General features: G+C 43.7%; 1 protein-coding gene across 1 annotated transcript in view; it reads left to right on the top strand.

The window, feature by feature from the left end:
* LOC128029433 (forkhead box protein O1-A) overlaps window positions 1-9,681 on the top strand; it is a 51,382-nt gene extending 41,701 nt beyond the window's left edge. Inside the window, exons 2-3 of the mRNA XM_052617217.1 lie at window positions 5,867-6,058; window positions 6,165-9,681. Of these exons, the coding sequence (XP_052473177.1) occupies window positions 5,867-6,058; window positions 6,165-7,382 (1,410 nt within the window). The 3' untranslated portion in view covers window positions 7,383-9,681. The remainder of the gene's footprint in view (window positions 1-5,866; window positions 6,059-6,164) is intronic.
* The last annotated feature ends 13,117 nt before the right edge of the window (window positions 9,682-22,798 follow it).

The following is a 22,798-nucleotide window of genomic DNA, read 5'->3' as shown; positions in this document are numbered from 1 at the left end:
TAAATCAATTCTATAGTTAAAACATCGATGCTTTTGAATTTGAATATAGCTTTAAAAAAGCGTGCAAACAAAGGGCCGTTTTTATCATGTTTGTTTTATGATCGGGGATGTTCCATTGACTTATTACTTAGTTTTCTGATAACTTCTCTTTGTTTGTGAAATGATGAGGTTGCATGACGTTGTTCTGAGAAGCGTGTAAAGGGCGTGTTTTAGTGACGTGCAGCGGTGCCTCAGGCTCCACTGTGGAAACCCTGCGCTATTCTGGCCTCTGTGCTACTGGCCCGAGGCTATGAGCCCCGCCCGGCCCTGCTTTAAGCCCTGGCTCGCACTGGCCCGACAGTGGAAATGCGGCTACTGGGTCTTAGTTACCCCGTCCTGCTGCCAGACTTTCAGCCCATGGTCAGACCTTGCTTTTCTATGGACAGGGGTTCCCTTAATGCAAGTGTCCAGGCCATAGGCTGGGGACCCATGTGCAATGGGCATGCAGCATCAGGCACCTGGTCAAGGCCACATCTGCAATGGCATATCAGTTGCCTCGAGTTGCTAGCAGTATGACTTGCTCTGCTTCAAATCGCTGCTACACGACAAGCACGTACTGATCCGGACTGACAATACTGTGACCGTTGTGTACATCAACCGTCTATGTTTCTGTCGCATGTCGCAACTATCCCATCATCTCCTCCTTTGAAGTCAGAAGCATATGAGGTCTCATGTTAAGGAGGTAGACCCAGCCATTGCTCTGCTCTGTCCCGTTCGTGCTTTATGCATTTATGTGGACCACACGCAGAGCTATAGTCTTAGCATATCAGGCCCAATGTTTACCGTGTCCCCCTCAGAGTGAAAGCACATTCTATGAGAGGTGTGGCTTCTTCCTGGGCATTGGCACGGGGGGCCTTGATAGCAGACATCTGTAGATCTGCCGGCTGGGCGCCAGATGCCAGCTCCAGCACTCGTGTGTATGCCCAAGGTCAGCCCTTGTGCTGGGCTAGGTGCCCGTGTGTAGTGATTACCCTTTCGGGTGATCCCACATGTGTATTCTTCCACGGTACAATTTTCCTCATGGTAAGCCAGTGTCTTTCCCTGGCAGAGTCCTTCTGCTGTGCATTGACCTCACACCAGGTGGACTAAGTCTGCCGCAGGGACTTCCATATTTAGTACTGCCCTATAGCCATTCCACGCAGAATGTGGCTTCCACAGCTTTCCACTACTTGGGTATGTTTTCCCAGTGTTATCCAATATCCTACTGTATGGAACAGCAGTGGTGAATTTCCTCTTCCTAAGTCCTGTCCTATTTTCCACCCTATCTGGTGTGGGAGGACTTGCTGGTTTTCACAGGGCACTGGGGGGGGTCAGCAATACTGACACTTTCCATACGGATCCCAGATTCTTAAGTCACTGATGTAACATCGAACGTGACTGACTGAAAGTGAGTTGCGTTCCATCACCACAGTTGCTGTACCACTGCTGTATGGCCGAGGCACACTGTCTTTGCTCTTCAGTGAAAAACTGAATGTGCGACTTGCACGCACTTTCCTTATATACCCACACTGTGGGACAATGCAAATCTTGCACGCCAACATTCATTGGCTTGTTTTGTTAACACTCTAAGGCGATTCATTTCTCTAGTGAGATCCCCCAATTTGTCAGTCACTGTTCCCTTTTTTCGATTTTTAAGACATAAGTGTTCATTGAATCGATTGTAAAATCGATTTTCCATGTCTAAAAAAAGACGTTTCCTTTTTCAATGTCAAATAACAGATGAACGTAAAGAGAGCGCTGGAAAAACGCACAAGTCAGCAATATTTCGTATTTATTGGCATTAAGTTTTGTGCAGAATACCAAACAGCAACAGGAGTGCAACATTCTCCAAAAAATATATATGCAGAGAGGACGGCTGCCATAACAAAAGAAAAACATCACTGCAGGCTTTTTTAAAATAATGATCAATCCATTTCAAACAACTGTTCAAAAAGAACAGGCCATGTGTGTTTTTTTTATTTTTTATTATTGAATGTAACCGACACTTAGTCTAGGCGGCACTAGGCAGGCATGCGCAAAAAGGCTAGGGCCATTACAAATTTATTGGACAGAAAAAAAAGTCGATCAACTTTTTCAGGGTCCTGAGCATGGCGTTTTTTATTCACTGTATGTCCAGCTGTTGTGAAGACTCGCTCCCACCGCACTGATGTCCCAGGGACACTGCCAATTTACTGCCAATTTTCCACCACAAAAACCGGTCGCTGTCAGCTTTCAATGGTCCTTTTCATAACTCAAAATCTCCTGTAACTAGATGCGCGAATGAGGCAAATTCGCGTCTACCCACACTGCGAGACCTCCAGATGCGCATAAACGTGTCTTTACATTTACTTAACATTGAAATCATTCACGCCAGACGCTCTATTCATTATTGGTGTGAACGCAGCATAAGAGGTCGCCTTCGACGTCACTGGGTCTTATATAGATTGTATTTTCTGTCTAGCTTTCGCAAGGCATACTGCACTTTCGGAATTCTTTATTTTCTTTTTCTGCTTGTTTGTGAATTTTGTTAAATGTACAGTATTGTTCAAAATAATAGCAGTACAATGTGACTAACCAGAATAATCAAGGTTTTCCGTATATTTTTTTATTGCTACGTGGCAAACAAGTTACCAGTAGGTTCAGTAGATTCTCAGAAAACAAATGAGACCCAGCATTCATGATATGCACGCTCTTAAGGCTGTGCAATTGGGCAATTAGTTGAATTAGTTGAAAGGGGTGTGTTCTAAAAAATAGCAGTGTGGCATTCAATCACTGAGGTCATCAATTTTGTGAAGAAACAGGTGTGAATCAGGTGGCCCCTATTTAAGGATGAAGCCAACACTTGTTGAACATGCATTTGAAAGCTGAGGAAAATGGGTCGTTCAAGACATTGTTCAGAAGAACAGCGTACTTTGATTAAAAAGTTGATTAGAGAGGGGAAAACCTATAAAGAGGTGCAAAAATGATAAGCTGTTCAGCTAAAATTATCTCCAATGCCTTAAAATGGAGAGCAAAACCAGAGAGACGTGGAAGAAAACGGAAGACAACCATCAAAATGGATAGAAGAATAACCAGAATGGCAAAGGCTCAGCCAATGATCACCTCCAGGATGATCAAAGACAGTCTGGAGTTACCTGTAAGTACTGTGACAGTTAGAAGACGTCTGTGTGAAGCTAATCTATTTTCAAGAATCCCCCGCAAAGTCCCTCTGTTAAAAAAAAGGCATGTGCAGAAGAGGTTACAATTTGCCAAAGAACACCTCAACTGGCCTAAAGAGAAATGGAGGAACATTTTGTGGACTGATGAGAGTAAAATTGTTCTTTTTGGGTCCAAGGGCCACAGGCAGTTTGTGAGACAACCCCCAAACTCTGAATTCAAGCCACAGTGAAGACAGTGAAGCATGGAGGTGCAAGCATCATGATATGGGCATGTTTCTCCTACTATGGTGTTGGGCCTATTTATCGCATACCAGGGATCATGGATCAGTTTGCATATGTTAAAATACTTGAAGAGGTCATGTTGTCCTATGCTGAAGAGGACATGCCCTTGAAATGGTTGTTTCAACAAGACAATGACCCAAAACACACTAGTAAACGGGCAAAGTCTTGGTTCCAAACCAACAAAATTAATGTTATGGAGTGGCCAGCCCAATCTCCAGACCTTAATCCAATTGAGAACTTGTGGGGTGATATCAAAAATGCTGTTTCTGAAGCAAAACCAAGAAATGTGAATGAATTGTGGAATGTTGTTAAAGAATCATGGAGTGGAATAACAGCTGAGAGGTGCCACAAGTTGGTTGACTCCATGCCACACAGATGTCAAGCAGTTTTAAAAAACTGTGGTCATACAACTAAATATTAGTTTAGTGATTCACAGGATTGCTAAATCCCAGAAAAAAAAAAATGTTTGTACAAAATAGTTTTGAGTTTGTACAGTCAAAGGTAGACACTGCTATTTTTTTGAACACACCCCTTTCAACTAATTGCCCAATTGCACAGCCTTAAGAGCGTGCATATCATGAATGCTGGGTCTTGTTTGTTTTCTGACAATCTACTGAACCTACTGGTAACTTGTTTGCCACGTAGCAATAAAAAATATACTAAAAACCTTGATTATTCTGGTAAGTCACATTGTACTGCTATTATTTTGAACAATACTGTATATTTTTTAATTGTTTAATTATTTTAAAATTAATAGTGTACATATTTGGTTAAAATCGATTCCTTATTTTCATTTTCGAAACTTTTTTTGGTTGGTCCGATCGATTGTGCAATCAATTTTCTAACTAAAATGACAGCCCTACTTTTGACTATACATTTTGTAAAAACATCAAAATATGCATCTTTTTAAAAATGTACTGACACTTGCATTTTTATTTCCGTTTTAGTTTTATTATAGCACATCAAGTTAAATGAAAATGAGAAATCTTGCCTTAGCAATCTGAAATAAAATGTTTAATAAAATTTTTTTTTTAAAACATTTCAATATTATATTTGTGCTGTGAGCAAGAGGTGGAAACTTTAATGACTTACTAGACTGTCTCATTCAAGAGTTTAATGCTGAGGAGGACTCCGAGAAAGACCAGACTATATGCAGCCTCACTAGGATGCAGCCTTACAATTTATACATTTTATTAAAAAAAAATTTATTCAGAGTTAGAAAGACATTGAAAACATATAGGTTATATGAATTACATGAATTACATTTGATCTTAAAATTTTTAAATGTGTTGCTGCATGTGCTTCATGAAGCCTTTTATTTCACAAACAACTGCAAAGACTATCTTAAGCTGCCATCACATCCTGTAACTATCCATTAACAACTCTAAACTAGACACAGGAGGCAATAGGCCAGCATTTAAAAAATTCCCCATTTTCCACCTCTCTTAAAAAAGATTGTCTTAATGATTGAGATCACCATGACAAAACAAGCAATTTGTCTATGCCAGGTTAATTATTTAGCTGTGTTTGGCAGACATTATGGGATGTGAGCTCATCAGAGTGAAAGAAACTACATAATTTTCCCTAGTACCACAACTATTCATTGGCAGCAATAGAATAACAAGCACCGAAATGGCTGTTTTGGGCATTAAGACAGGTTGCTGTTTAAGTGAGATGTTGCTAATTAATTCAGAGCATGTGGCAAGTACATTTATTAATTTTATTTTGTGCACCAATAAAGAAATTAATGTTATTGGTTGAGGGCAGAAACTGACAGGCCAACCCACTCAAACAAACAAAGCAATGTTCTGAAAATGACACAGTGCTATGCTCTTTTAGTGAATCAACTGACTTACACATATGTTAAATGGCTTACACATATTTGCATCTGCACATAAAATTGAGAGGGTACGTCATCTGTAATACCTTCAAACCAGTTCATCCACTTTTGAAGGAAAAGGTTCTTCAGGATGGACATATCATTAATAGACTTGGAGCTCTAAATCTGAGGATTACACTTAAAATAGGAATACCTGTCACTAAAAATAGAATTATGTTTTCATGATTCACACCAAAACATAGTAAACAAAAAGTTCAAAGGAACTCTCTCATTCTGTTCGAATGGACCACCGAGACCAATCTGTAAATGTTTACAAGAATATGTTTATAAGAATGGCCAGTGGTCAAATAATTTATCCTCAAGTCTTCTTTGAATGTCCGAAAATTATGCATTTGGGTGAGGAAATGGTGAGTGGACGAAAGTGGAGGTGAAGAGAAAAAAAAGGCTTTAATATAACAGCTGCTGTGAGGATTTGCACTTTGCTGATTTACCATCAGAGGGGAATTTAAGGGGAACAAGGCAAACTGCTGGCATTACACTCAAAAATGTTTCTCGCTCTCTTCCACAGAACTCAATCAGACACAACCTGTCCCTACATAGTAGGTTTATCCGAGTGCAGAATGAAGGGACAGGTAAGAGCTCTTGGTGGATGCTCAATCCTGAAGGCGGCAAAAGCGGCAAGAGGCCTAGACCCCGGGCTGTCTCCATGGACAGCAACAGCAAGTTTGCCAAGAGCAGAGGACGAGCAGCAAAGAAAAAGGTAAAAGCTGCACAGCAGTTCTGCTGTAATCTTTCACAAACAGTACACACTATATATTTGTGTATACATTTATGTTTCTTACAAATTGTTACATTTAACTTTATAGCTTGATCTTCAGGGAGGGGCTGAGGGGGGCGGAGACAGCCCAGGCTCTCAGTACAGCAAATGGCCTGGCAGTCCAAACTCCCACAGCAACGATGACTTTGATGCCTGGACGGCTTTCCGTCCACGCACCAGCTCCAATGCCAGCACACTGAGTGGCCGTCTCTCGCCCTTTATTGATGATGAACTTGGTGACTCTGATGTCCACATGGTCTACCCGGGCCCTGGGTCAGGTGCCAAAATGACCTCCACTCTCCCCAGCTTGTCTGAAATGGCTGGTTTTCTCAGTCACAGGGGCTCTGAAAATGTGATGGAGAACCTTCTGGATAACTTCAACTTGCTATCACCTAAGAACCCATCAGTGGGTTCCACAGGAGGGCCTGGGTCAGGATCCAACCAGTCCTCACCCTCATCGCTCATGCAGCCCAGCCCTGGTTACTCCCCCTACAGTTCCCCAGATCTGGCTGCAGTCAACCAGCAGACCCAACAAGACTATCGTAAGTGTCTCTACAGTCAGGCAGGAATGGGCAGCATGTCCCCCATGACGATGCAGCCTCTGCCAGAAAGTAAGCCCTGTTTTGTTTCGGACCCAGGAAAAATGGGCCAGTTTAACTGCACAGCAGGGCTGCTAAAAGAGCTCCTTACATCTAATGGAGATCCTGTAAATCTCATGCCCTCAGTGGACACAGTTGTCTCCCAGTCAGCTGGAGGCAGCGGATGTATGTTGCCTCCCTACAGCAGTGGGCGGAATGAACTTATGGGAGGTGGAGCATCTCACAGCCATACTCTCTCTCATCCACACAATATGGACAGACAAGACACATCTCTGGTACTGAATGGGCGACCGGTGCAACCTCTGACCGGCATCGGTCACAGCGGTGCTGGTGGATGCTTGGGGAACATCAAGTCAGCCATGCAGATGCAATATGAAGGATCCAGTCACCTTGGAGGTGGGCTTCCTCCTTACTGCAGTGTCAACAGCAACAGATATGGGTGCAGCCCAGGAATGATGCCCCACCAGCAACAGCAACACCTGGGGAAACTGCCCAGTGATCTGGATGGGATGCCTCTGGAGCGATTTGAATGTGATGTTGAGTCTATCTTGCATGATACGCTCATGGATGGAGAATCGCTGGACTTCAGCTTTGACCCTATGGCCACCCAACAGGGGTTCCCAACTCACAGTGTAAAGACCACCACTCACGGCTGGGTGTCTGGATAGGAGCTACTTTTATTAAACTTATAAAATGTAACAACTCAACAGTATCTGAAGTCATAAAACAGGACCTTCAAAATTACTTCTTAAGTAGTTTTGTAAAACACATATTTAAAAACTCTGTAGATAACTAGATGATATGTAAAGTGGCCTGTTGGGCAGTCATTGAATTTGATTCTTTTGATTTTTACAGGTAAAAAAAGAACTATAGAACAGCAGTGCTGAGTGGCTGCCCAAACGCATTCAAACACCTTGTCAGGGAATGTAACCTCCATTTTTCTTTCACTTTCTTCACGTTCAAAATTTAAAAAGTGCCAGACCCAGGTGCCTATGCTGCACAGCCAAATTGACAAGCTTTATTTTGCTGCCTTCTTACTGTAGATAATCAGTTGTCAAATCAGGGCAATGAAAACCTGAGGCCATTACATCTGCTGAAACATAAACTTACCAGTGTCCACATTTCAGTAATGACACCTCAAGTTCATTTGATACACTTTAGAAATGACTTCCAATGGTAACACATTCATGCTGTGCTTCATGGAGACTCCATCATTGGCCTTAATAGGAAGAAAAACTGGGACAACAGTAGTCAGGAATGACTGTAAATATATTAATTAAGAAATAGTTCTGCAAAAACATGACCTTGAAAACATTAGGTAAATTGTTGCAGACTAGCTCAGCATAATGTCAAATTCAGCATATCATTACACTTTCATTTCTGTCTTGTTACACTTTCATTCTGTCTAAGCATATTTGACGCATGGCAGATGTACTACATTTCTAATGAGTGTGTCACTAATGATTTAATGACAACAGATTTAATGTTGTTTTGTATATCTGAGAGAAACTGGACTTGACATTTTACATATTGGTAGGCTTACTATTTCTCATCTGAATTATATACATATTTCCACATTTTTAATAAATTCTTGAAATTTTAAAAACATAAAGTAGAACTATGAGAAGGCTATTTATATACATACATACATACATATACATATTATCACAATTCTAATTGCTGTATATTATTGCCTTCAGTTTGAAGAAGAAACAGCTCACCCAATAATAAAAAATGCATAATTTAATGTTTTCCAAACCAATATTTATTTCTTCTGTGAAATACAAAGTTTACATTTTGAACAATATCCTGGCTGCTCTTTGCCGTGTAATGAAAATGAATGGGGACTAAGTCTCTCAAGTCTTTTGGTTTGTTTTGCAGGATTTCTGTGAAAGATTAAAAATTTCAATTGACTCATTCCTTATATATATGTATATATACATACATACACACACATATATGTGTGTGTGTGTGTGTGTGTATATATATATATATATATATGTGTGTGTGTGTGTGTGTGTGTGTGTGTGTATATATGTGTGTGTGTGTGTGTGTATATATATATATATATTTTTTTTTTTTTTCATTATATGAGAACGAGCAGCCAAAACATTCATAAACATAATTATTTTGTGTGTCATTGAAAAAAAGTCACAGGTTTGGAACAACATGAGGGCAAACAAATGATCCCAGAATTTGACATTACTTTTAGATTTGGGGTCTTTAAAAAATAAATCCAGAGTTTCACCACCAATGGCTTTTTTTCAGTGGTTAATGTAGTTTAGAGCTACAGTGCTAGGTGACTCCAATTTAATATGTTGCTGTAGTAAAGCTACAGATTGTATTACATTTCTATTATAATTCACATCTCTCTCAAACTGCAGGTCCTATGATATATATATTCTTCAAGTTTGTGGTGGTTTTTCCAAGTCTGTGGTGCCTCAACTTTTGTTTTTCTTTTCCACTTCTTTTTAGTTTCTTATTCCCTTTACCATTAATAAAAAAAAAAAAATCACCCATATTCACTTCTAGACTTTAACATTTTGTCCTGCAAAAATTGCAGATATTAATTGACAAGTATTAATTAAAGACTTGAAAATACTTGAAAAAACGTTTTTCAAGAAACATTGTTTTAAAGAGTGTTATAAAAAAAAGTTGCAGACATTTAGTACTTTGTAAAAAACTAAGATATGTAATATATGTTTGGTTTTCATTACTGGCAAATTTTAAAATATAATTTGCTTAATTTTATTAGAGGTGTTCAAGGAAGCTAACACTGTTTTCTAACCAGGTGTAATGTGATAGATCACCAAGCCACTCATGTTACTCTTTGGTATTTTGGATTCTGTTCCTGTGGCCTCGTACTGTGTACCACCCACTGTGAAATGTCATTGGTCCAAAATCCCACTCTTCATAACTCAGTATATAAAATAAAATATTGGCTGTTCCATAATTTTTTTACTTTCAGTATGGACAGAAAAATTCATTGTTGCACCTGGTTGGGACACAGTGAGGTAGACTCATGAAAAGAATGTCAGACGTTTGTTAACTTAAACAGTTAACATTATTAAAATGTTATTATTAACCTCTGACTCACACTGCCTCACTCAGCACAAGAAGAAAACCAGATTGCTTTGTGCCCAACATCATGAACATCCATTTTCTTTGTGAATTTAGCAGGTGACCACACCTATGCACATCCATGTACTTTAATGTCTTTATTACAACGAGGAGATATTTGATATTTCATGTTTGATAGAGCTGTGGAGTCATGTTAATGTCACAGATGTTAGTTAATAATTCTGAAGAATATGAAGTATATTTAGAGAGTAGAAGATAATTTACATGCACAGCTTTTTGTAGACTGTTATTGTGTTTAGCAGCAGTTTGTAAAAAACATGGACACCTAAAAAAAAGAAGAAGAAAAAAGCTAATATTAATTGAAAGAGAAAGATAATTTTTTCAGTTTTTCTTCAGATTTTGGAGTTAGGACCAATATTTAATTAAAAAAAAAAAAAATTAAAAAAATAAATAAATAAATATATAAATATAAATATATATATATATATACACACACACACACACACATATATATATATATATATATATATATATATATATATATATATATATATATATATATATATATATATATATATATAAATTAAAATTTGCACTTTGTCTGTAGATGTTACGAGTTCTCATAGAGATGAAAAAGTGAAGATTAACTATTTTGAAATAAACTGTTATATTTCTTAACTTATGTACATAAACTATTTGATTAGCAATCAAAAGATGATAAAGTTGCAGTTTGTTTATGTAGTGGAGAAAGTAATAATCTGTGAGCAAACAGTTTGTGAAATGTGAGGCCATAGCGCTCTGATTATGTTCTTTATGCTGATGTTGTACTTGTTTTCCTGTACAAGAAACATGCTACAGTTGTAAAAAGCCACATGCATATAAGTGATGTTATATAAAGAAGAATACAGTGTACAAATTCATTCAAATGGAACCTTTGGAAGTGTTGATGGCTTATGAGAAATAAGCAATCAACAATAAACAATAAAGGTATGTGACAAACCTGGAATAAAATTATTTTGATCATAAACATTTTTAAACATACACATTTAAAGGGTTAGTTCTAAGGCTCTAAGCTACCTTCATGTTATTCAAACAAGCTTCTTAAAACAAAGTGTAAGATTACGGCAGTGAAGATAGCCGCATGAGACCTGTCTGTAAACATTCCAGAAATGTTTTCCGGACCACTTTTCTGAAAATTAGATATAACCTACTGTATAGGACGAGCCGGATCTGCACCGTAGCTAAAAACACTGTGAAATAAACGGGTCCAACGCCAAATGACGAGAATAAAAGCTGATTCATATTTAAAATAAATGTAATTTTAGCTAAACAACTAAAAACGCTTTGAACCACGTTTGAGATGGAGTTAGATACGATGATCAGCTGCGTAGACCACTTATCTATTCAAGATCATATTAAGAATAACATGATTAAAATAAGACACTAAGTTAAAATATAAACAAGAACCGCCGGACAACAGATGTTTAGTTTAAACACGACAACATGTTATGAACCTCATTGAGGAATCGTAGCGCTTGCACGCGGGAGACTTTCAAAATAATGTATGGGGAATTTATATATTTATTGGTTTATTCGCAGTTTATTAATAAGTTTAGAATCGTTTTATAACCATCATATTAAATGCATACACACACAAATACACACACACTGATAAGAAGGAATTTATTGTATTTATTCTTCACGTTGCTTTTATCACAGCTCAAACACACACACACACACACACACACACACATAGAGTGATAGAGCACTCGAGCATTACAGGCTGCAACCTGATGCTGCAGTCGCGTAACACACATACGCGTCCAGAGGAGTCAGAATATGGAAACGATCCATATAATCTTCAAACAAAATCTTCAGGGGAACTCATTCATCACTTGGTCGCTGAACAAACAACATCACCTCCCGGAACTCAAAGCATGATGGATCAATTTCATGCATGCCGGAGGGTCGCATCTGGACATAATTCATAGGTCAAAGGGCACATCTGGACATAATTCATAGGTCAAAGGTCTCATCAATCATAATACTTGAAGGTTGCTGGCATGTAATATCTACTTGCGTGGATCAGGAAGACTTTGCCAGCAGGAGATGTTTTAAAGCATAGACATAAAGCGCGAGAAATAGAGGTTTCCCCAGTAAGAGCTGGTACGCTCACACGCTGCTTTATCAGGCATATAACATGCAAGTCTTCCTTCAGAAATACAGCAAAATAAAAACACCTGTGCCTCGTTTTAATATTTAAACATATAAGGAATTATTATCATTAAACGTGCAGTATGTAACGTTACTCATGTTTCTTCAATTACACCATTTTGGTGGTGGTGGGGTTGGGGGCGACTTGGAATAGTAAACTACGTTTTTTTTTTAAGACCATGCCACTGATATAAATCTATTGGAGTTTGGTTCAGGAATCGGTTAAAGAATGCTATTGAGTGGCCTGTTCTGTCTTAAAAATATTTGGTGCAATTTGAAGAAAGCAGTAGCAAGATGAAAAACGAAGATCATCAGTGAGCTTGAAGATTTTGCACTTGAGGAATGTGGCAACGTTTAATGGAGGTTATAAAGAATAAAAGATTCTCTGCCAATTTTTACTTTTGGGGGCTTGAATAATTTTGTACATGAATGTTTAGAGCCAATTTGATCTCAGAATCAGAATCAGAAAGAGCTTTATTTCCAAGTATGCAGTTCTGGAAAGGTAGGCAGGGGAGCACCAATAATCCTTTCAGCTGTCCAAACAGTTCTCTGTAGTCTTCTGATGTCTGATTTTGTAGCTGAACCAAACCAGACAGTTATTGAAGTGCACAGTACAGACTCAATGATGGCAGAGTTGAACTGTTTCAGCAGCACCTGTGGCAGGTTAAACTTCCTCAGCTGGCGAAGGAAGTAAAACCTTTGACCTTTTTCGCAATGGAGTCAATGTGATTGTCCCAATCCCAGATGGTGGTTCCCAGGAATCTGAATGTCTCCACTGCAGCCACAGTGCTGTTCATGATGGTGAGTGGGGGGAGTGCAGGGGGGTTTCCTAAAGTCCACAATCATCTCCACTCTTTTTAGCGTGTTCAGTTCCAGGTTGTTAAGACTAAATCAGACAGCCAGCTGCTCAACCAATTGTCTGTAAGCAGACTCGTCACCGTCCTGGATGAGGCCCATGACTGTAGTGTCGTTTGCAAACTTCAGGAGCTTGACAGAGGGGTCTTTAGAGGTGCAGTCGTTGGTGTACCGGGAGAAGAGCAGTGGGGAGAGAACACATCCCTGAGGGGCACCAGTGTTGATGGAGCAGCTGTTTGACATGAATTTGCCCAGTCTCACTAACTGTTGCTTATCAGTCAGAAAGCTGGTGATTCACTGACAGATAGAGCTAGGAACAGAGAGCTGGTTCAGTTTGGTCTGGAGGGCTGTTGGGATGATGGTGTTGAAAGCCCAACTAAAGTCCACAAACAGAATCCTCACATAAGTCCCTGTTTTATCCAGATGTTGCAGGAAGAAGTGCAATCCCATGTTGATTGCATTATCCACGGACCGGTTTGCTCGGTAAGCAAACTGCAGGGGGTCCAGTAAGGGTCCAGTGATGTCCTTCAGATAAGCCAGAACCACTTTTTCAAATGACTTCATGATGACAGATGATAAAGCCACAGGTCTGTAGTCGTTAGGTCCTGTTATCTTGGGTTTCTTTGGAATGGGGATTATAGTGGAGCGTTTGAAGCAGGAAGGCACTTCACACAACTCCAGGGATCTGTTGAAGATCTGTGAAAAGATGGGGGCCAGCTGGTCAGCACAGGTTTTCAGATAGGCTGGTGTAATGCCATCTGGGGCTGGTGCTTTTCTTCTTTTGTTCTTCTTGAAGACCTGGTGCACATCATCTTCACAGATTTGAAGAGCAGGAGGTGTGGAGAGGGGGATTGCAGGAGGTGGTAATGGATGTGTAGGGAGATGGTCAGAATGGTGGTTTTCAAATCTACAATAAAACTCATTAAGGCCCTTAGCAAGTCGTTGATTAGCCTCAGTGTAGGGGGATGATGTCTTGTAGTTTGTGATGGGTCTCAGCCCTCTCCACACTTGAGTCGTTGGAAGTAAACTGGTCTTCCAACTTTTTAGCGTAGATCTTTTTAACTGCTCTTATCTCTTTGTTCAGTGTGTTCCTGGCCTGATTATACAAGACTCTGTCCCCATTTCTGTAGGCATCCTCTTTGGCCTGATGAAGATGTCTGAGTTTTGCAGTAAACCATGGCTTGTCATTGTTGAATGTTAAAAAGGGCCTGGTAGGAATGCATAAAGCCTCACAAAAACTAATGTAGGATGTTACAGTCTCTGTGAGTTCATCCAGATCGGTGGTAGCAGCTTCAAAAACACTCCAATCAGTTAGTTCAAAACAAGATTGTAAATCCTGCTCTGTTTCGCTGGTCCATCTCTTCACCGTCTTTACTGCTGTTTAGCAGATTTAAGTTTTTGCTTGTAGATGGGTATAAGATGAACCAGACAGTAATCAGAATGTCCCAAAGCTGCTCGTGAAACAAAGTGATATGCATCCTTTATTGTGGTGTAACAGTTATCCAATATATTACTATCTCTGGTGGGACATGTAACATGCTGTCTGTATTTTGGCAGGAGACACTGGCTTTATTAAAGTCCCCAAGAATGATTAAAACAGAGTCAGGGTGTTGTTGTTCTGTCTCTGTGATCTGATCAGCGAGTTTCTGTAAAGCTGAGCTCACGTGCGCTTGTGGAAGGATGTAAACACTCACCAGAATGAAACTCCCACGGCTAATAAAATGGCTTGCAGCTGACAAACTGCATTTCTAGATCTGGACAGGTTATCTTCTGTAACACAGTTACATCTGTACACCACCGTTCATTGATGTAAAAGCATGTCCCACCGCCACGCAATTTCCCCGTTGATTCTGCGTCGCGGTCCGCTCTAAACAGCTGAAAGTCCGGCAGATGGAGCACGCATCATTCAGACAGGTTTCCTTTAAACACAGAACAGCAGAGTGTGAGAAATCCTTATTTGTCAGAGAGACCAGAAGGAGTTCGTCTGTTTTGTTAGGTAGAGAGTGGAGGTTTGCCAGATGGATACTAGGCAATGGCGTTCGAAATCCGCCCTTCCTGAGTCTGACGAGCGTTCCCGCTCGCTTTCCCTGTTTGCGTGTCCGGAAGCATTTGATCAGCGCCGCTGCTCCTCTTATAACAACGTTCAGTATAACATCTGAATAATTTACATTTTAAATTTACATTTTGAATTTTATGTTTGTTAAACAAAAAACAGGAAAAAGAACAAAAACAGTACAAACACTGGAGAGCCAAGCACTGAAGCAGCCATGTGCGGCACCATCGAGTGACCATCTTTGGAGGATCTTGGAGGATATTTTTCCTTTTTCATCAGCCTTATGTTCTTAGATATACTCTAAAATAGTTTACAGATGCCTTGTTTCCATAATTGTTTTCATAAATTTTTTCCACAGGAGCAGAATGTCTTGCAGGCCAAGGGGGTTGAATAATTGTGATTGCATCTATATATACATATATGTGTGTGTGTGTGTGTGTGTACATTCTTACCGTGTGTGTGTTCTGAACACAGGGCGTGTGACGCGTCAGTGCAGCAGTGTTGGAGTAGTAGTGCTTGTAGGTCTTGTAGTTCTGCTGGCCACTTTCTGCTTTCAGCTGCTGTCACCGGATAGCCCCTTGTTTTTTCAGGGGCGAAAAGAGGAGCCGAGTGTGTAAGCCTCCTCAGCCGGTACATAGCCTCTCCACTGCCAAGATCTCGTTCACGCCTCCTCGTGGCACACATGGTAACTGGTCCCTTGCGGTTCCAGGCTAAGCTGTACGGGATCTCGGAGCAGCAGTGGGCCCCAGAGACGTGGCATGCAGGCCCATCAGTGAATGGAAATGCCCTGCTGCCCGTCAACCACTGTCCCAGCTATGGGTAAATAGTCCCAACTATGGGCAAATAGCAAAGACCCCAACGGCGGCGCAGGCGGAAGATGGTGGTGTGAGAACCACCACAACGGCTGGGAAGGCGGAAGAAGGCAAACCCCCTGCCACGTGGGTTAACTCGGGAGGGTACAGTGGCCAGGGGAGTAAACCCCGAAGACAAATCTGCACTTGGGGACAGGCATAGGCGGAGTCCAACTGACCGGACCACCGGCAGCCCCCTGCAACTTCCTGCCAGACGAAGGTGGTCATGGGTTCCCTCATGCCACTGGAGGTCCATCTGGCAGGAGTGAAGATGGTGGGAGTTAGGTCTGCGCACCCTCACCCTCACCTTAATCCTCACCTATGCGCAAGCTTCTTGCCCCCCCCCCCATAAAAGTCCTGTGGCGATGTGGAATGGTGGTGGGCACAGGCCAAGGATGTGGCTGGGAGTGTCTAGCCAAACTATGCACACAGGCGGCAATGGAGTGGTGGTCGCTAGGACTGTGGGATGGACTAGCGAGTCTTTTCGGCAGCTTCCACTGCGACTGAGCAGCCCCACACTGCTCACCCCTGTGATGGGGAAGGACCTGGAAAAGGTGGTCCAAAAATTGTCTGGTCCCCACACTCCGGATGGTAAACCACAACCGTTGGAGCATCCCCCCCTCGCGGTCGAAAAATGTAAGTGAAAAAAAATAAGCTAAGCATTGCTTCGTGGAACGTTCGTACACTGCTGGACCTGGTCGAAACCTCGGACAGGCCCCACCGCAGGACAGCACTGGTGGCCCTGGAGCTTGCAAGATATAATATCGACATTGCAGCTCTCAGCGAGACCAGACTACATGGGGAGGACTCCTTGACAGAGGTTGGTGCTGGGTACATCTTCTTCTGGAAGGGGGTCCCCGAAGTCATTCGTCGTAATCATGGAGTTGGCTTTGCTGTGAAGTCTAAACTGCTGCAGCGCATTCCGGAAACCCCTATCGGCATCAATGAAAGATTGATGACTTGGCGCAGTCCCTTGGCAAAGGAACGCTTCGCCACTCTCATCAGTGCATATGCTCCAACTCTTGATGCCGAGTACAACATCAAAGAGGATTTCTATAGAGCTCTTGATGCCATCCTACAGAAAACTCCAGCTACAGACAGAATCATACTCATGGGAGACTTCAATGCTAGAGTTGGTACGGAGCATATGGTATGGAGTAAAGTCATCGGCCAGCATGGTGTGGGGAAAATGAACCGCAACGGGCTCAGACTCCTCTCTCTCTGTGCAGAGCACCAGCTGGTCATCACTAACACCATCTTCCAGATGAAGAACAGGCTCAAGACCACCTGGCAGCACCCCCGCTCTAAACACTGGCATCTCCTGGATTACGTGATTGTCCGTCAAAAGGATAGACGAGATGTCCTTACCACTCATGTTATGCGCAGGGAGCTGAGTGCTGGACTGGCCACCTCATGGTCAGATCCAAATTACTCATGAGTATTCAACCTCGTGTTCCGAGGCGAGCCCCAAACAAGAAACTAAACTGCACAGCGTTGAACAACCTCACCATCAAAGACAACCTCCGACGGCTCCTTGCTGAAAACCTCAACATGATCCCGGAGGAATCAGCTGATTGGCCAGCTCTAAGGCAGGCTATTCATAACGCTGCTTCAGAGGCGCTTGGCCAATCAAGGAAACATCACCAGGACTGGTTTGACTGCAACTCAGCTGAGATACAGTCACTTCTTAAAACCAAGCATGAAGCCCATAAAGCTCTCCTGTCCTGCCCTGGATCTCCTACCCATAAAGCCACCTTCACTGCTGTAAGAGCAGAAACCCAGCGAGCCCTTCGGACTATGGAGAACATCTGGTGGGTGAAAAAGGCGCACGAAATCCAAAACCTGGCAGACTGCAATAACACTCAAGGCTTTTACGATGCCATAAAAGCATTGTACGGCCCCAGGAAGCGGGTGATTGCTCCAGTCCGATCAGCTGAGGGGTCTACGCTCTTCAAGGACCGCCACGAGATTCTTGCCCGTTGGGTAAATCATTTTGAGAATCTCTTCAACCACACCAACCCTGTTGACCAACACATCCTGGATAATCTGCCAGACTTGCCACCAACCATGCACCTGGATACTCCACCACTTTTCTCAGAACTCCGGCAAGCTATTTCAGGGCTGAAAAACAACAAAAGCGCTGGACCCGATGGAATCCCTGCAGAGGTTTTCAAACATGGAGGATACACCCTCACGCATCGCCTGCACCTCCTGATTCAAAACATCTGGGAACATGGGACCCTCCCACAGGACTGGAAGGATGCTAACATTGTTGTCATATACAAGCAGAAAGGAGACAGAGCAGTCTGTGGCAATAGCCGTGGGATATCTCTCCTCTCCATCGCAGGGAAAGTACTGGCCAAGATCATGCTCAGCAGACTGGTTGAGCACATCTCGGAAGCTGTGCTTCCGGAAATGCAGTGTGGCTTCCGGAAGACCAGATCCACAACAGACATGGTTTTTGTCTTGAGGCAGCTGCTGGAGAAGAGTCGAGAGCATCACAAAGACCTTTACGTAGCCTTCATCGATCTCAGCAAAGCCTTTGACACCATCAACCGTGAGCTGCTCTGGAAACACCTATCCAAAATTGGGGTACCACCCAAGTTTCTCAGCATCCAACAGCAGCTGCATGACGGGATGCAAGCCAGAGTCCTCATGGGAGAACTCCAATCAGAATATTTCGGGGTAAACGTTGGGGTGAAGCAAGGCTGTGTCCTGGCTCCGATGCTCTTTAACATCCTCCTCTCTGCCATCACCAGCCTTTTCCACCGTGTCCTGGGACATGAAGACGGTGTCCATGTGGAATATCGACTTGACGGAAGCCTCTTCAACATTCGTCGGCTTCAAGCTCACACAAAGACAAAGACCCGCCAGATCTGTGAGCTTCAGTATGCTGATGACTGTGCAGTCTTAGCCCACAGCCCAGACTCTATGCACTACGCCCTTAACACAATATCCAGTCTGTACCAATCTTTCGGCCTACAGGTTAACACTCAAAAAACCGAGGTCATGTTCCATCTCACCACCCCCGTTCCCACACCCCCCAGTTTTCACATAAATGGTGTTCCACTTAAATCAGTGGACCACTTCACCTACCTCAGCTCCACTCTGTCCTCAAGCAGCTCCCTTGACACCGATATACACACTCGGATAAATAAAGCCTCATCATCTTTTGGACGCCTACGCAGCAGGGTTTTTGAAAATCTTAACCTGAAGGTCAGTACCAAGGTTGCTGTTTACAATGCGGTATGTCTCTCCACTCTTCTTTATGGGGCAGAGTCATGGACCTCATACCGTCAGCACATCATCCACCTAGAGGCCTTCCATATTCGCTGCTTACAAAAAATCCTCAGCTTGTCCTGGAAAGATCGAATCCCCCATACAGTCATCCTCAGCAACACCGACTCAATCTGTATGGAAGCTGCTGTGGCCAGAAAACATCTGCGTTGGATAGGGCACACCATACGCATGCCTGAACATCGCCTGCCCCGCCAAGTCCTTTACAGTCAACTAGTGGGTGCTAAACGTTCCGCTGGAGGGCAAAAGCGTCGCTTTAAGGACTATACCAGGGACCTCCTAAAGCGGGAAAACATCCCCCTCACGAAGCTAGAATCTCTGGCACTTGACCGATCAGCCAGGCAGGCCACCTGTGCCGCTGCGGTCTCTCAAATACACCAAACCAACCAAGACCAACGATCCATGAGGCGAATCAAGAGACACCAACGGGCGGCTGGTACCCCCCTGGTATCTGGTTTCCCCTGCTCCATCTGCGGTCGAGTGTGCGGATCAAGGATCGGACTTTACGCCCATGAGAAGTGGCACCAGCGGCAAGGTTGCTGAACCCCCACCCCCCATCCCTATCCCTGGAGCAAGCGTTATCATCGAACACGATGGACAGCTAAGAGAGACATTCTTACCTTATTACAACCCATACAATTCTCTACAGTCTTCAAGAAATAAGAATTAAAGCAAATAAATAACAATGAAGATAAGCAGAGTACATGTATGCAACAGAACATGGGCCACCAGGGCACCATACAGACTTTATTAAAGAGTTTGCTGATTTTACATCCGAGTTAGTTCTGGCTGCAGATAAACTTTTAATAGTTGGTGATTTAAATATCCATGTTGATAATGAAAAAGATGCATTGGGATCAGCATTTATAGGCATTCTGAACTCTATTGGGGTTAGACAACACGTTTCAGGACCTACTCATTGTCGAAATCATACACTAGATTTAATACTGTCACATGGAATTGATGTTGATAGTGTTGAAATTATGCAGCCAAGTGATGATATCTTGTAGGTCTTGTAGTTCTGCTGGCCACTTTCTGCTTTCAGCTGCTGTCACCGGATAGCCCCTTGTTTTTTCAGGGGCGAAAAGAGGAGCCGAGTGTGTAAGCCTCCTCAGCCGGTACATAGCCTCTCCACTGCCAAGATCTCGTTCACGCCTCCTCGTGGCACACATGGTAACTGGTCCCTTGCGGTTCCAGGCTAAGCTGTACGGGATCTCGGAGCAGCAGTGGGCCCCAGAGACGTGGCATGCAGGCCCATCAGTGAATGGAAATGCCCTGCTGCCCGTCAACCACTGTCCCAGCTATGGGTAAATAGTCCCAACTATGGGCAAATAGCAAAGACCCCAACGGCGGCGCAGGCGGAAGATGGTGGTGTGAGAACCACCACAACGGCTGGGAAGGCGGAAGAAGGCAAACCCCCTGCCACGTGGGTTAACTCGGGAGGGTACAGTGGCCAGGGGAGTAAACCCCGAAGACAAATCTGCACTTGGGGACAGGCATAGGCGGAGTCCAACTGACCGGACCACCGGCAGCCCCCTGCAACTTCCTGCCAGACGAAGGTGGTCATGGGTTCCCTCATGCCACTGGAGGTCCATCTGGCAGGAGTGAAGATGGTGGGAGTTAGGTCTGCGCACCCTCACCCTCACCTTAATCCTCACCTATGCGCAAGCTTCTTGCCCCCCCCCCTCATAAAAGTCCTGTGGCGATGTGGAATGGTGGTGGGCACAGGCCAAGGATGTGGCTGGGAGTGTCTAGCCAAACTATGCACACAGGCGGCAATGGAGTGGTGGTCGCTAGGACTGTGGGATGGACTAGCGAGTCTTTTCGGCAGCTTCCACTGCGACTGAGCAGCCCCACACTGCTCACCCCTGTGATGGGGAAGGACCTGGAAAAGGTGGTCCAAAAATTGTCTGGTCCCCACACTCCGGATGGTAAACCACAACCGTTGGAGCATCCCCCCCTCGCGGTCGAAAAATGTAAGTGAAAAAAAATAAGCTAAGCATTGCTTCGTGGAACGTTCGTACACTGCTGGACCTGGTCGAAACCTCGGACAGGCCCCACCGCAGGACAGCACTGGTGGCCCTGGAGCTTGCAAGATATAATATCGACATTGCAGCTCTCAGCGAGACCAGACTACATGGGGAGGACTCCTTGACAGAGGTTGGTGCTGGGTACATCTTCTTCTGGAAGGGGGTCCCCGAAGTCATTCGTCGTAATCATGGAGTTGGCTTTGCTGTGAAGTCTAAACTGCTGCAGCGCATTCCGGAAACCCCTATCGGCATCAATGAAAGATTGATGACTTGGCGCAGTCCCTTGGCAAAGGAACGCTTCGCCACTCTCATCAGTGCATATGCTCCAACTCTTGATGCCGAGTACAACATCAAAGAGGATTTCTATAGAGCTCTTGATGCCATCCTACAGAAAACTCCAGCTACAGACAGAATCATACTCATGGGAGACTTCAATGCTAGAGTTGGTACGGAGCATATGGTATGGAGTAAAGTCATCGGCCAGCATGGTGTGGGGAAAATGAACCGCAACGGGCTCAGACTCCTCTCTCTCTGTGCAGAGCACCAGCTGGTCATCACTAACACCATCTTCCAGATGAAGAACAGGCTCAAGACCACCTGGCAGCACCCCCGCTCTAAACACTGGCATCTCCTGGATTACGTGATTGTCCGTCAAAAGGATAGACGAGATGTCCTTACCACTCATGTTATGCGCAGGGAGCTGAGTGCTGGACTGGCCACCTCATGGTCAGATCCAAATTACTCATGAGTATTCAACCTCGTGTTCCGAGGCGAGCCCCAAACAAGAAACTAAACTGCACAGCGTTGAACAACCTCACCATCAAAGACAACCTCCGACGGCTCCTTGCTGAAAACCTCAACATGATCCCGGAGGAATCAGCTGATTGGCCAGCTCTAAGGCAGGCTATTCATAACGCTGCTTCAGAGGCGCTTGGCCAATCAAGGAAACATCACCAGGACTGGTTTGACTGCAACTCAGCTGAGATACAGTCACTTCTTAAAACCAAGCATGAAGCCCATAAAGCTCTCCTGTCCTGCCCTGGATCTCCTACCCATAAAGCCACCTTCACTGCTGTAAGAGCAGAAACCCAGCGAGCCCTTCGGACTATGGAGAACATCTGGTGGGTGAAAAAGGCGCACGAAATCCAAAACCTGGCAGACTGCAATAACACTCAAGGCTTTTACGATGCCATAAAAGCATTGTACGGCCCCAGGAAGCGGGTGATTGCTCCAGTCCGATCAGCTGAGGGGTCTACGCTCTTCAAGGACCGCCACGAGATTCTTGCCCGTTGGGTAAATCATTTTGAGAATCTCTTCAACCACACCAACCCTGTTGACCAACACATCCTGGATAATCTGCCAGACTTGCCACCAACCATGCACCTGGATACTCCACCACTTTTCTCAGAACTCCGGCAAGCTATTTCAGGGCTGAAAAACAACAAAAGCGCTGGACCCGATGGAATCCCTGCAGAGGTTTTCAAACATGGAGGATACACCCTCACGCATCGCCTGCACCTCCTGATTCAAAACATCTGGGAACATGGGACCCTCCCACAGGACTGGAAGGATGCTAACATTGTTGTCATATACAAGCAGAAAGGAGACAGAGCAGTCTGTGGCAATAGCCGTGGGATATCTCTCCTCTCCATCGCAGGGAAAGTACTGGCCAAGATCATGCTCAGCAGACTGGTTGAGCACAT

This window comes from Carassius gibelio, chromosome A15 (assembly GCF_023724105.1).
Source record: "Carassius gibelio isolate Cgi1373 ecotype wild population from Czech Republic chromosome A15, carGib1.2-hapl.c, whole genome shotgun sequence".
In the NCBI taxonomy this organism is placed as follows: domain Eukaryota; kingdom Metazoa; phylum Chordata; class Actinopteri; order Cypriniformes; family Cyprinidae; genus Carassius; species Carassius gibelio.
This window is presented reverse-complemented; position numbering and strand designations above follow the sequence as displayed.